General features: G+C 38.8%; 1 protein-coding gene across 6 annotated transcripts in view; it reads left to right on the top strand.

The window, feature by feature from the left end:
* The window catches only part of LOC106668280 (iroquois-class homeodomain protein IRX-4), a 94,343-nt gene that overhangs the window by 53,549 nt on the left and 26,079 nt on the right, over positions 1 to 14,715 (top strand). For all 6 annotated transcript variants that reach the window (XM_014396885.2, XM_024227291.1, XM_014396883.2 and 3 more), the window contains one exon: positions 5,061 to 5,170. In XM_014396885.2, coding sequence (XP_014252371.1) covers positions 5,061 to 5,170 — 110 coding nt within the window. The remainder of the gene's footprint in view (positions 1 to 5,060; positions 5,171 to 14,715) is intronic.

Here is a 14,715-nt window from a genome sequence, read left to right as displayed (position 1 = left end):
ATTTGTTAGTACTTTTCGAGTGCATAAATAGCATTTTGAATGAAAGAGTTGATTAATTTTCAATTTTTGTTAACTTCTGGCATCTTACAATTTAACACAAAAGAAAACCAAAACAAACAACAACAATGCTTCAAGGACTGTTATATCTTTATTTTTGGTTCTACCAATCGCCACGCGCAGCATTGCGAAAAAATTAACGTTTAACATGTTAAGAAAAGAGGAGGGGGCTTTCACAATCTTACTGGACATTTCTCTATTCGAGTTAACACGAGTTAACATGTTATGAACATCGTGAATACCCCTAATAACGTGAGGATATCCGAATCTTATTCGTAATCTTACAAGAATGGGATATTTAAAATTGAATATAATTTCCAGACCAATCTTTGTTCCAAAAGGGGGTTTGAATCAGGCGTAAAACTGCCTATGAAGATTACAGGTTAAAATGAGACGTGTTGGTCACTACGTACCGCGACCAATATTGGTCTATTGAGCAACCAGTCTAGGAATGAATATGCTGTTGTATGAATGGATCTAGGACTCAAGTAAAATATGGCACCAAAATGAAGTAGTCGGAACTCAATTTAATCTGTATAAAAGTATACAAATGAAGCCAATCTGGAAGAGTACTGATACTGAGGATGAAATTACAAGCCCAAATTAAATAAGCAAGGAATCGAAGCTACCCTCTCATGACATTCATATTTATGGAAGATGCTCATAGCATTATTATCCAGTGTCGAACCCTTCTTGCAGAATACTGGGAGCCTCTTTTATCGTTGAGCCTAGAAGGAACGAAATCCATTGTTATGTACAAAAGAAGAGAAATTGCGGAATTTGCGCGATATGACTATTCCATAGGGGTCAGATGTTAATAAGCGCCATGGTAACGAACTCATTAAAAAATAATTGCAGAAAAACACGCACAAATCGGTAAAAATTTACGAAATAACGGTTTGACCCAGCCGTCCGTAAAAAGAGTTTCAGACCCGTGAATGAGGTAAGCGTCTGTGGTAGGCGGGACTGACAGTCGTACAAAAGGCCCCGGTAAAGAAGTCAGCCCGGACGGAATGTATTGAGACATCACGAGGGCCGACTTGAATTATGATGTGTGTTATTAATAATTAGCTGACAGTAGGGCGCTCATTAATAACCGGTTGAAAGAGGTGGCCTTGCGGATGGAGACCGCTTCGTAAAGGGGGCTAATGAAGGACTTATTCTCATCGGTCCTAACAAGGCTGACACGGCTACCAATGCATCAACACACATATATCACAGGCGCATTCACAATTTCAAACGGACATAATTACAGCCGGAGCAATTATTGTACGTGAGTCTGGTCGATTATAATAATAAAGAGTGGCTTTCCAAGCCAACCCTTGCTGTGGGTCTGATCTAGACGTCATAAAACTTTATAATAACCAACGGCAAATTAAACACTCCTCTTGTCTTAAGAACAGCTAATATTTTCAAAATTCCGAAATATATTCGCTCATTGATCGCGCTAGAAGAAATAGTACAAAAACTCGGTGAACCCTGCATTTAGCCTTTTTTCACCCGTCTAATGACCTCTACGAAGATTGGAACCCTATAAAGTACAAGTAGTTCAAACCAAAATGAAATAAATGCACCGGTATTATACAGACCAAAAGTGATCGCTAACAACTAAATTTCAGGTTTTTTTACTTCGCCAGCCAAAAGAAAAAAAAAACTTTTCATTTAGTACTTTTACTCGATACTTGTCTTTCGATACATTTACTTATTCATAACATTTAATGTAGGATCGAGGTCACGATAGCTCAAGTGGTAGAGCAGCGGCGTATCAAGCCGAAGATCGTGGGTTCGAATCCCGCTCGTGCCAGTGACTTTTTTATCTCAAGCAATACCTTACATAACGGTATTAATTGAAAGAGGTTACTAAAAACCTTAATTAATTGTAATTAATGTAGGGTTGACATGAATTATCGGTAAAACAGAAGCAAAGAAATTGTAGTTATTTTGTGATCATCCTTGTCAAATTCTAACGTTGATTAAAAACGGATCGGGGATGAGGCCCAGGTAGACTTATAGGTAGAAATACAACTTATAATTTGATAGACACAGTCTTTAAACTTAGTTCATTATTTTATTCGTTTTTATTTATATTATCACGAAATGAGGTTCAAATCGTTTTAAAGTTGTTTGTTTTTTTGAAAAATGGCAAAAAGGAGGGAAAATTCAAACGGTGAGACTGAGATGGGAAGTTAGTGTCCGAGTGGATCGAAGTCACGATAGCTCAAGTGGTAGAGTAGCGGCGGATCAAGCCGAAGGTCTTGGGTTCGAATCCCGCTCGTGACACTGACTTTTTTATCTCAACGTGAAACCTTAATTATTTGAATGTTATTAATTGGTCAAGCGGACCACGAAAAATATGAATTTAATGAATTGAAATGAAGTACACTTCACTAAAGCTCTCCGTAGCCATTTCATTTGTCGCCGTGAATCCAATCCGATTACACTGGAAAATTCAAAAAGATGGGGTTGGGATGGGAAGTTAGTGCCCGAGGGGATCGAAGTCACGATAGCTCACGTGGTAGAGTAGCGGCGTATCTAGCCGAAGATCGTGGGTTCGAATCCCGCTCGTGCCATTGACTTTTTTTCATCTCAACTAAAAACCTTAATTAATTGTATTTAATGTAGGGTTGACATGAATTATCGGTAAAACAGAAGCAAAGAAATTGTTTGTAGTTATTTTGTGATCATCCTTGTCAAATTCTAACGTTGATTGAAAAAGGATCGGGGATGAGGCCCAGGTAGACTTATACGTAGAAATACAACTTAAAATTTGATAGATACAGTCTTTAAACTTAGTTCTTCTAAATTCCATAATAAAAACAAAATAGTAGTCAGACAAATGCTAGTCAAAATCCAATATCCTGTCACTAATTAATAAGTTAATTCAAGATAGCCTCTTAAAACACAATGAGAACTTGTATTTGAAGACAAAACTATCGCCATGTATAAAAGACACCACCTAAGTCCTAGGCATCTCGAATAAGTTGTCAAGCCTGATCAAAAAGACAGCTGGGATCCCACTTTAAAGGTTACGTTTAAATACAAAAACACAATTGGAAATTCCGTTTTCTCCAAATTATAGTCAAAAGTGCCAACCAACTTCGCAGCAATGTGGTATACAAGAAAATGACTGTCGTGTTGTATACTACGGACAAACAAAACAACTGCTTAAGAGGTGTAGGCAACATTTATGATACCAGGGACAAGGAAACAAGGCACTGCACTAACCCAACATTGCCACAAGTATCAACATACTTTTGACATTTACAACGTTTCAGTGGTTGACAAGGAAATCAATCTAGGCAGAAGACTGGTCAAAGAAATGTTGCACATCTGACAAGATGCCTACTCTTACAGCCGAAAAACTGACATAGCAAAATTAAGTGTGATCTACAGCTCAATTCTCAAAAAAACAATAGCCTTAATAACAAAAACCAATTATGTGCAGTTTAAGTTTATTTGTTAATTATAATCCATGCTGTATATATCATTGTTAGACTGTTTTGTGATACTTGTTTCAAAATTGTTTTGTTCTATATTCAGTTGTTTATAAAATTAGAGATATTTATATGTAGAGCTTTTATACAATTCTATTATTTAAATATGGTAATACACAGTGTGTTGTAAATCAGAATGGGGCCTTCTAACAAGTTGGCATGTATTACCGTATAGTTACCTCCCCGCACACCGGCGTCCTCACAATGCTTTCAACTGTTTCTTAATTTACAATTCGAGAATGTTATATAAATCGTTCTCTCTGTTTTTCACATTTGTTGTATCAATAATAATGTCAAAGGTTCCGTAATTTTGAGTCCTGATGATGGCAATAAATCTGACGGAAAGCTCGACAAAGAATTGAGTGCTCTACGTGGGCCTCATCCCGATCCTTTTTCAACCAATAAAGAAATTGTAATACATGCTCGAGAAAATGAAGAACAGTTCTTCTGAAAAACAACGAAAAGTCAAAGAAACCAATGTAGCTGCTGCTCTGCATATATTAGCTCCATAAGCAAAAACGTCAAAATTATTCTGTCCACTCCATGAACGTAGTTGTGGAAAAAGCATTGGAAATCTGTGAAATAAGCTTCAGTGTGAGGTTTGACATCGAATAATCAATTAGACAAATAAAAGCTGGCGTCCCGCAAGGGAACATTCTTGATCCGATTCTGTTTATCATTTACAATGCTGACTTTACTGAGCATTCCTCCATCATTACAATCTATGCGGTAGATAACGCAATTTTGTATTCTATCCAAGCAAAAAAAGTGTAAAAACTGGAGGATAAGACCGGAGAAGATGCGCCTGATGGATGGAGTGTCGGAGTTATTTTTGTCATAAAAGCGACTGAACATCAGAAAAATCAGACAGACCTAACAGTGAAGAAACTAGACGGCCTGACACTCTAGCCACTCAGTTATTGCGGTCACCTGAAGATAGTTAAATGTCTAAATGTATCGAAGTGGCCATCACGTTGATCAAATATAATAAGCAGCATTATTCAACGACCGATCATCCTTGTCTTCCTGATGTGTTTCTACGGTCAGATGCGTTTCGGCAATTCGCCATCTTCAGTGTTGAGTCTTTTTGATTTCTGTGAGTAAGAAAAAAGTAATAAGGTGTGTTTTTGTGTCTGAGTTATTTTAGCCATAAAAGCGATGTGAAGGGGACCGCAGTGCCGAGAGGTTGGATGTTCAACTAGTATTTGCCTCGCTGGGGCCTTGGGTTCGAATATGGGCGAATGGCCCATGGTTTTTTAATTAATTAAAATATGTAAAACGTATTGTAAAGTTGTTTGACCCCTCGTCCACAACACCCAACGTTTGACTTGAATCCCTTTATCTAAGGCAGCGACTTGACAAAAATCACACAGACCCAATACGGACTAAACGAACCGATAGTCTTCCCGTTATAACCACTAATACCATGGTCAATGTTTAGGAGTTTTGTGTCTTGAAAATTATGTATCTTTTATGGATGTATTTATGGAATTGATTTTCTTGTTACAGGGCGTCGGTTTGGATGTGAAAGACGGCCTTCCATCTGGTGCGCCCGGTTGGCCGTACCCATCAGTGTACCATCCGTACGACGCGGCGTTCGCAGCCTATCCGTTCAACGGGTGAGTCCATTTTCTGATAAGAGCCGATAGATAACGGTGGTCGAACACTCGGCCCGCCTTCGTTTAGGTGTTTTTTTTCCTTTGGTGTAAATATTTACCTGTTTGCTCCGTCAACAATTTTTCACCTCCTCAGATTCAGCCTGTTTGTCCCCGGTATCTCTAAACCTCTCTAGCTCTAAATTAGCCAGATACCTAGTGTGAGCTGTAATCTTCAGACAACGAAATTGTGTGGTACCGTTGCAAGCTCACATTAAGCACGGTTTCTTTCCCGCACCATTGATTTTCCTGTTCGAACAAGATACCGAACAAGATAAAAACTTTACTTTCTTACTTAAAAATAGACTTCATGACCTCGTTTCACCACCTTTTCCTACAAAATTTATGTTGACATATGATGCTTGTAAAAAGCAAGTTTTTACTATTTCAGAATAAGAATTTACCTTTAGTCCAGAAAATATGCGTTTTTTTCTACATACATATGAGGAACAATAATCAGGTTTACCGCTTATTCATGTAGTAGCAATTCTATGTTAGAAAAAAATATTCATGTGTTGAATAGAAATACGGGCTGTATTCAGTACATATACGGCACTGGATTGTTCTTCTGCCAAAATGGCACCTAAATGGTATAGAGCTGCGATATTCAATAAGCACGTGTTCACAGTGCCTTGACTCTCGGTTATCCACCGGTTTCCGCCGGTTTGGGTCCAAATAAGTCCCGGTCTTCCGCCACGTACTTAACACCATTGTCCTCTGCATTCCTCACGGCTTAGTCAAGTAGCCGTCCCGATTTGTGCGAAGAACGAGGAAACGGGCCTTCTTATAATTCAGGCCCAGTCGCGCTTTTTGGGAATCGGAAGTACTTATTAGGGGACGAGGAGAGCCGACTTACATTTCAACAGGGGCGAGGAAAATCAGGGAATACAGAATTCATAGCTAAGGGAATTTTACAACCCTTAGTTTTTCTTCTTTTACGAGGTTGATACTTCCATGCCAGATTACTGTAAATTGCCACATTTGTAATCCTTAATTGTAAGTACACCTGTTGATCTTGCAACATGTTAACGAGCATTTTTAATCTTCCAATTAAAACCAACATAATCCGTTTGATTAAAGCTTCGGTTGAAAATCAAAGAGCTCGAGCTTAACATATTAAGTACAAGGGTTTAGCCGAGCTTTCTCGGAGCGGTTCTAATGGTGCCGGCGATAGTCGAAACAGGATCTTTGCCGGTCCCCCGTTCAATTAGACCGAGGTGTCCCAGGGCGAGATAAAAATTCCACAGCTAATGTAAGTTCCATGTCCAGGCTTGCGTAGAGCGAATACATGCCCCCGGACTTTTCAATTAAGATAACTCTAATAACTGTTGGTACAAGGAGCCCGGCTCACAACATCTGCCCCGGGGAATAGATACAGTTATTGGCCATATTTTATTGAGCGGTCGTAGTTTCGAAGTGGCATCTTGATTATCCGAGTTAATTCTCAAAACTGTTAGTACTATCGAAGTTAACTCCAGCTGGGTAAGCGGCTTTTTTATAGTTTCGTAAGTCCTGTATATGAATATTGAATAATGCACCTTCTACATAAATGTTGATAGTTTTTCATCTCATTCCGCTTGACTTTTTTTCTGTTTTTAATAACCTAACACTCGCTGTTACATACACAAGTTGTTTTGTATTCTAGGTGGAAAATTAGAAAATCCGCAGAAAGCTTCCTTGCTTTTTTCCAATATAGACTTTTTACCGAACTTAGCGGTGGTGGTTTGGGTAGAACGAGGGAAAATTGGATCCAACAAGTTGATGCCGGTTTGGGATTGTAGTTCTTTATTGATCTATTGTGTCAGTTTCCGTAACAGGTCTGAAAAGAAAAGCTTTGTCTTCTCCCTTTTTTCAACAACGTCCTAATTCGTGTTTTTCGCCACTACAACGTTTGTACTCATGCCTTTAATGCTCGACAGGTTTTCCTATGTTTTTCTAGAATGGAGCAGAAGAAAAGAAACAGATACGGAAATGGCCGGCAAATAGGCACAAACAAAACAAGCACTTTTTTAGCATTTAATTCAGTCGCTGTCATAAAATATTTCGTTGCAAACAGTTCAAGTAGGTTAGGTTAAGGTCTTGAGAGGTGTCCATGCTCAATTAAGACTGAACCTCGGGATCGTTGCAGTTCTGCAAACCGGACATTCCTGGCTCACTTGAAGCACTTGAACATATTGGGAGTGGCCAAAAAACCCCGATCTAAAAAGGACTACTGTCATCCTTTACGTATAGGTTACCGCTCTCTATACAGCTTTAACATGCCATGAACGCTTGTGCCCTAGAAAATCTCACAAGGTTATTACACTGGCAAAAAATCCTCATAAGATCTAATAGCCTAGCCATTAAAGCATTAGCGTGTAAAAAAAATAACATAAAAAATAGTCAATGAACAATCAATCTTGGGTGCCAGGGCACAAGGACTTTTGGGTGACGAAAATGCATACACACTGGCCAGAGTAGGATCTGCAAGACCATACATGTGCCCCTAACCTTTACTTGTGATAACAAAAATAAATACAATCCTCCATCACCGAATCAATCCAAATAAAACAAACGGAGGAGTGGATAAACTCTAAGCACCTCTAGTTACGGTAAACTTGTGCCAAAACAACCCTCACTAAGACCTACAAACTCATTGCTGAAGTTGAAGAGGGGCAGACTCAGAGGAGTGATGGGATCCCTTGCAAACGAGAAACTATCAACATAGCATGGCCATATATAACGATAATCCCATTTGCAGATTATGTAATGAGCAGAAAGAAACACCCACCCATATCATCTTCGAATGCGAAGCAACGGCTCAATGGAGGCATAACCTTGCATACAGAAAAAGCCTCGGGAATGAAATTGTAACAACGAACAATGACCTTTTCTGAGATGAAGGATTGAGTAGCTTAGATTGAACTAGGAAACTAGGAAGGTACAATAACCCAGAAGGCCGCAGGGCCAGGGGAGCACAACCCCTGCTTCCTAGTATCTTCATCATCATACAGCTTAAAGATTTTTGTTAGCTTCCATAGACTTCACATTGGCTCCTTAACATTAAAAACTTGTTTTTTTTTTTTATTTAAAGGTGTTTATTTTATTTATTGCTATCTGTACATAATATAAAGTGGGGAGAGAAACCAACTTTTATTTAATTGGGGGGGGGGGAGTAAAAGTTAATTCGGTGGGTTAGATAGAAGGTCACGAGGCCATCGTCGTTTTAAACGGCGTGGAGGATTGTAAGGGTGAGATGTTGAGGAAAGAGTTAGGGCTAGTGAGTTAGGATGGAGGGAGAGTTTAGAGTGAAAAGTGAAGAAGCGTGTATGGATAAGATCTTTCACGAAAGGGATTTTAAGATCTTTATGGATCGTTTGATTTGTGACGTAGAAGGGAGCATTGAGGATACGGCGGAGAACTTTAGATTGAAAAGACTGAATTCGTTGGATATTGGATGATTTGGCCGAGCCCCACAGCTCGACTCCGTAGGTCCAAATAGGTCTGATGAGTGTTTTGTAAGCGGTTAGTTTGTTATGTATGCTTAGTTTTGATTTTGGTCCAAGAAGGTGTCTGAGTAGTCCATATCTTTTGTTAAGTTCTTGCCGTTTTAATCGTGTATGTGGGTTCCAAGTAAGTCTACTATCTAAGTAAAGCCCAAGGTAGCGGACTTGGTTCGATGGTGGTATTATTTTGTTGTAAATGTGCACTGGTGGACAGGTTTGTCGTTTGAGCGTAAATGTAACGTGTTGGCTTTTTTGTTCGTTTAACCTGATCCGCCACAGATTGCACCAGTTGGTAATAAGGTTCAGGTGTTGTTGGAGTGCTTCTGTTGCTAGGATAGGATTGGAGTGTGTTGATAAGATTGCGGTGTCGTCCGCGTAGGTTGTGATTTGTGTGTTTGGATGTGTGGGTATGTCAGCAGTGTAGATGGTGTAGAGGATTGGGCCTAGGATACTTCCTTGTGGAACGCCAGCTTTGATTGGTGTGATAGGTGAAAACTCGGTGCCGATTCTTACTTTAAACCATCGATCTGAGAGGAAGGATTTCACGATAAGGTAGTAGGAATGAGGGAGGATACATTTTAACTTATAGAGGAGGCCGGGGTGCCATACTCGGTCAAATGCTTCCGTAACGTCCAGAAATACGGCTGAGGAGTATTGTTTGTTTTCTAGAGCCGAAGATATCGTGTCGACTACTCTGAAGCACTGCTGAACAGTAGAAAGGAGAGGTAGAAACCCAAATTGATGGTTAGGAATTTCGTTTTCAGAGTCAAATATAGGAATTAATCTTTTAAGGAGGATACGTTAAAAGATTTTGGATAAAAACTTGTAGAATAAAATCCCAGTTCACAGACAGGCAGAAGTCCTTGTTAAGAAAGACTCGTTTAAACTATAGATCTGGTGCATTAAGGCTGAACCTCAGGATCATTGCAGTTCTGCAAACCGGACATTCCTGGGCTCAGGACTTGAACATATTGCGAGTGGCCAACTCTAATAAAAATAAGACTATTGCCATCCTTCACGATAAAGGATAAAGCTCACTATACAGCTTTAAGCTTTTTATTAGGCATGATTATGGTTCCTTAGTTTGTTTAGTAGATTTTTCTTTGCTCGTGAGCACCGTTTCCACTTAATAAGTAGTGACGTTGCCACTTCTTTTATGGCAGAACTTACACAGGATGTTTTTCTTCCTTACAATATTTTATTAGTCGGCAATTTTAGGCTATTTATTAATCCTGCAATGCTACAGAGTTCGATTTGGATTCAAATGTCTGCAGGTTAGGCGAGACTTGCCATTTCCTGTGCCTGCCCTTGGATGTTGTTCGACTAGTTATGGGTTGTTAATATGGTCAAACAATTGATCCTTTTTTTTATGGGACTTCTCCCTGACTAGTTTATAAACTTTTTTCTATCCTCCTTGCCTTGGCCCCAGACTGTTTGTTCTCTTCTCCTATTTAATCCAGGGCGATAATGGCCATACGTACGCGACCTTGCCTAAAGAAGAACCTAAGGTAAAGACAATGCTTTGATTTTTCTAATTCAAAAAAATTCATGAATGTTCATTACTTCGACAACTATGAAATTGGAATGAAATAATCAAATAATTAATTACAGGGGGTCATGATGACAACACTGCTAAATAATTATTTGAGTAGATCCTAAGGCGATGGCATTAAAAAAAGGCAAAACGGAAAATTCCACGCCTAATATAAGTGGCTACAAGCTCAAAATTACCTAAAACCATTAACTTTGTTGATACGGGATGCCGTAAACGTCCGTGGATCGAAATTCACCGTAAAAGGGCGGTATCATACTTATACTTAGAGGGTTTACCAGCCTTTAAAATCTTCTTATTATATCGCCTAGCAGGTTTATTTTTTCCACGCGGATACCATCGGCAGTCATGAGGAAAGACTCTAATTTATTGAATTACAGGCAAAACAAAAGGAATTTTTTTTTAAATTTAACCCAGGCAGAGGGTTCACGAAAACAAATTAATCTTGTGATAAGTCAAACGGATCCATTATCGGCACCCTATCATTCAGTTATATATTTGCATTACTTTTTTATCTCTTGACCCACTTTTATGACTTTTATAACAGTGGGCCCTTGATCGTTCCTTAGCCGGTGGTACTCGACTCCAGATCTAAATGGAGTAAACATGTTTTAAAGCGGTGAGAATGTTTGTACAGCGGTGCGAATGTTAAAATATAATTAACAAGCTTTTAACAAGGCAAATACTATTTGTGCAAGATTGTCGGATGAGACTATTTTTTTATTGCTTTTGAAACAATTAGGAATCGTCTTTATCTCTTACATATATTTATAAGATATAGTAAATGGGTTCGAGTACTTAGAAGGAAAATTTCGACATGAATTTGTTCAATTTAAGAAATGTTCTTTAATCTCTTTATATAAATATTTTTTTGACCGGTTGAAATCACCAGTTTTTCCCTGGTGTAGATTATTTCAATTAAGTAAAAAAAAAGTCAGGGAACAAGTTGTAGGGCTCGAGTTCTGTCAGGGATGTCTAGTCGCCCACTACCAGAAACTGAACTGATCAGACTCCAACTAGCGATTCTGAGTTCAAAACCCTGCATAGCCATGGCGTTTTAATAATATAAAAAAATAGCGAAGTGGTTCTGATCTTTCACTCGCGGTACCCAAAGATGGATGTTAAGTCCTCTTATATAACAGGAATAAAATAATTTTCTACTTGCTTGAAAATATCTAAAAACCAACTTTAAATGGGCCCATTATTTATACTTTTTATTTGATTAATAAATAAGCTGTTAAAAATAGCCTGTTATTTATTTTATTTAAATTTATTTTCTAGTTCACACCTTGTTTTTATTACAATTAATTAAGGTTTTAAGTTGAGGTGAAAAAAAGTTAATGGCACGAGCGGGATTCGAACCCACGATCTTCGGCTAGATACGACGCTGCTCTACCACTTGAGCTATCGTGACCTCGATCCACTCGGACATCAACTTCCTATCTCAACCCCACCTTATGAGTTTTCCCTCCTTTTTGCCATTTTAGCGGCGTATCTAGCCGAAGATCGTGGGTTCGAATCCCGCTCGTGCCATTAACTTTTTTTCATCTCAACTTAAAACCTTAATTAATTGTAATGTATTAATTGGTCAAGCGTACCACGAAATTAGTGAGTTTAACTTGTTTTTATTTTTTTAAAAAAATTTTATTACATTTATTTGATAATTTGAGGCTCTTGTAGGAGAAGTTGCCCAGTGGTAACACTCCTTTTGTTTTTTAAGTTAAATTTGCTTTGTTAAATCACCTGAAATTGATATCGCTAATAAAATTGGATTGTACCTGAAAATTAGTTTTGCAACTGCCATTCAATTAGCAGGGTCGCGTTGTAGGTTTTACCTCCTCTTCCTTGAGTTATAGGTAGTATTGCTCCTTTCTTGACAAAAGCCAAGTTTTTTTCATGCTTACCACTCGGGCTTGCTGTTCATGCTCAACGGCATCCTCCAAATATTGCATATTTACCTCATTGACCGGGCTTTCCTTTATGCTGGAAGCGTTTCCTTTTCATATTTCCCTATCTTCTTGGTGTTCCTCATTGTAGCGTTTTGGCGCCCATGCTTTATCAGATATACAGTTGAGGTTTCAACCTATCCTGAAATTTTCCTCTTGACCTTAGCAGACCCAGCTATCCCGACATGTCCTCTCGAATCCTACTCTTATGTCTTGGTGTGAAAATACAATAATAAAATAGAACAAAAAAATTAATAATAATCTTCACGCTGATCAAGCTCAAAGGCATCAATGCGCGTGAGGACTCGTATTTGCCTCGCTAGTTCCTGGGTTCGAAACCCGACATAATAAATGGTTTTTAATTTAAAAAATATGAAAAAAATACTGCAAAGTAGTTTCACACCTTAAACGCGACATCCACTTGAAAGTTGGACGTCCGTCATGACAAATCATCCATCGTGTCAGAAATTAATTTACTTATTTTTCACTTCCAACCATATGCCATTTTGTATATCATTGGTTTTCCCTCTGCCCTCTCCGCATTTTATCCTAGGTTTGCTGGTATAATTGAATCCTCCAGGTTGAGTTCCGGCTCCCGTACTTATCAGGTGTATTCAGACATCCCAAAACCATGACCATTGCAAACACTTGAGCCATTCAATTAACTGTGACGTTTCCTCTCGAAACCTCCAAAATCCCCACAACCGTCTTGGTGTAAAAAAAAAAGATTACAATTCAAAGCAAAAACAAAACGTCTTCAATTTTACTTAAATGATGTTAATGCCAAAGTGCGATAGCTTGGGATTTACATAGGCAAGTCTTGCGTGGAATTCCTCAGGGCAGCGTACTGACTCTCGTACTGTTTCAAGTATGTACGACTGACATTCCATCTCATACACAAACGCTCAACCTTAGACAATAAAGTAATTTTGTTGTATTCTTGTTCCTAGAAAAACCCACCAGAATAACCTTTCGTAAATTAGACCTTCGTTAAAGTGTGGTACTTAGGGGTTACGACAAACTTACGTGGGATTCACAGCTTAAACGGCAATACTGAAGGAATGATACAAAAATCCTCCCACATCTATTGCAAATGATCCAACAGCTTAAAAAAGGCTGACAACTCCATATCAAAACCAAAATGGACATATGGACTAGATGCCTTGAGTTCCGCAAAACGTACAAACACCCTCCATATTCATATCACCCATTCGAAAATTTTCCGAAAAACCCTCGTCGATGCCAAATCTTTCATAAAGATCGAAACGTTAACTTTGAACGAGATTTTTGTAAATAAGATATTTCAATTAACAGTTATGATTTTAATGGTCGTAACGGCAAAAAATAAGTATTTCATTTGATATATTATATGATCCTTACAATTAAAAAAATCGTTGATGCTTAAGAAAAATGAAGTTTCAAAGGTCGGTTTAAGTGTAGTCGTAAATCGGCGTCCCGGCGGCCTCATTCCGGAATTAAGTCCAAGTCCTTCTGCTAGGTTTAATTGCTGCGATTCCCTAAGCGGTCTGGTCGGATTCCGTTGTTGAAACGGGAATCGAGCCTGTATTTCGGCCCGAGGGGAGGGTGAGTTTGGGTTAGGCCCCGGTTGTAAGGGGTTGGGCAATTAGATGTAAGGGATGCCCCGAGCCGCCACGGGGAAAGGGGGGCTTTAATGGCGGAACAAGAGAAAGCCCGTCTTAAAATTGGCTTAAACACTTTGTCCCAGAGCCTGACCGGGCTTAGGGAGGCCCACAAGGAGGGATTAGATGTATTTACCAACAACGGCCCAAAACTTGCTCAGACACCCGACACAAAACACCCAGTCGACTTAACCGATCCGGTACCAGAGTTTCATTCTAATAAATTTTCTTTGGACGTTTCTAATTCGTCATGAAATCATTTCTCCACCCTTCCTTATATATANTGTATATATATATGTATATATATAAATATATTTCGCCATCTTCAGTGGTGTTACTTACGAGTAGTTCAAACCAGGTGAGATGTCATTTCACGGTTCATCACCCCACAAACTTCTTGCAAGAATTTCGCGGAAATTATTACATAAAATACATAGGGAGGGGGCCAAGGTGGCCGAGGCGTTATGGCGTCCGATTTGCATATATATACATACATACTTACTGTGTGTGTGTGTGTGTGTGTGTGTTTTTATGTATATATATATATTTCGCCATCTTCAGTGGTGTTACTTACGCGTAGTTCAAACCAGGTGAGATGTCACTTCACGGTTCATCACCCCACAAACTTCTTACAAGAATTTCGCGGAAATTATTACATAAAATACATAGGGAGGGGGCCAAGGTGGCCGAGTCGTTATGGCGTCCGATTCGCATATATATTGGGTTGTCCGGAAAATAATGCAGGATTTTAAGTTTTCATTAAAAAAAATCTATATAAAATATTCTGTTTACGTTTACAGGATTACTCATTTGTATGAATGTCAACACTTATTAATCCTCTTCCAAATGATATTGTTTGTTTACCTCTGTAGCATTCCGCTACTTG

The sequence above is a fragment of the Cimex lectularius genome, unplaced genomic scaffold (assembly GCF_000648675.2).
Source record: "Cimex lectularius strain Harlan isolate CLEC.00 unplaced genomic scaffold, Clec_2.1 scaffold42, whole genome shotgun sequence".
NCBI lineage: Eukaryota > Metazoa > Arthropoda > Insecta > Hemiptera > Cimicidae > Cimex > Cimex lectularius.
Note: the sequence above shows the minus strand (reverse complement) of the source record. Positions and strands in the feature narration are given on the sequence as shown.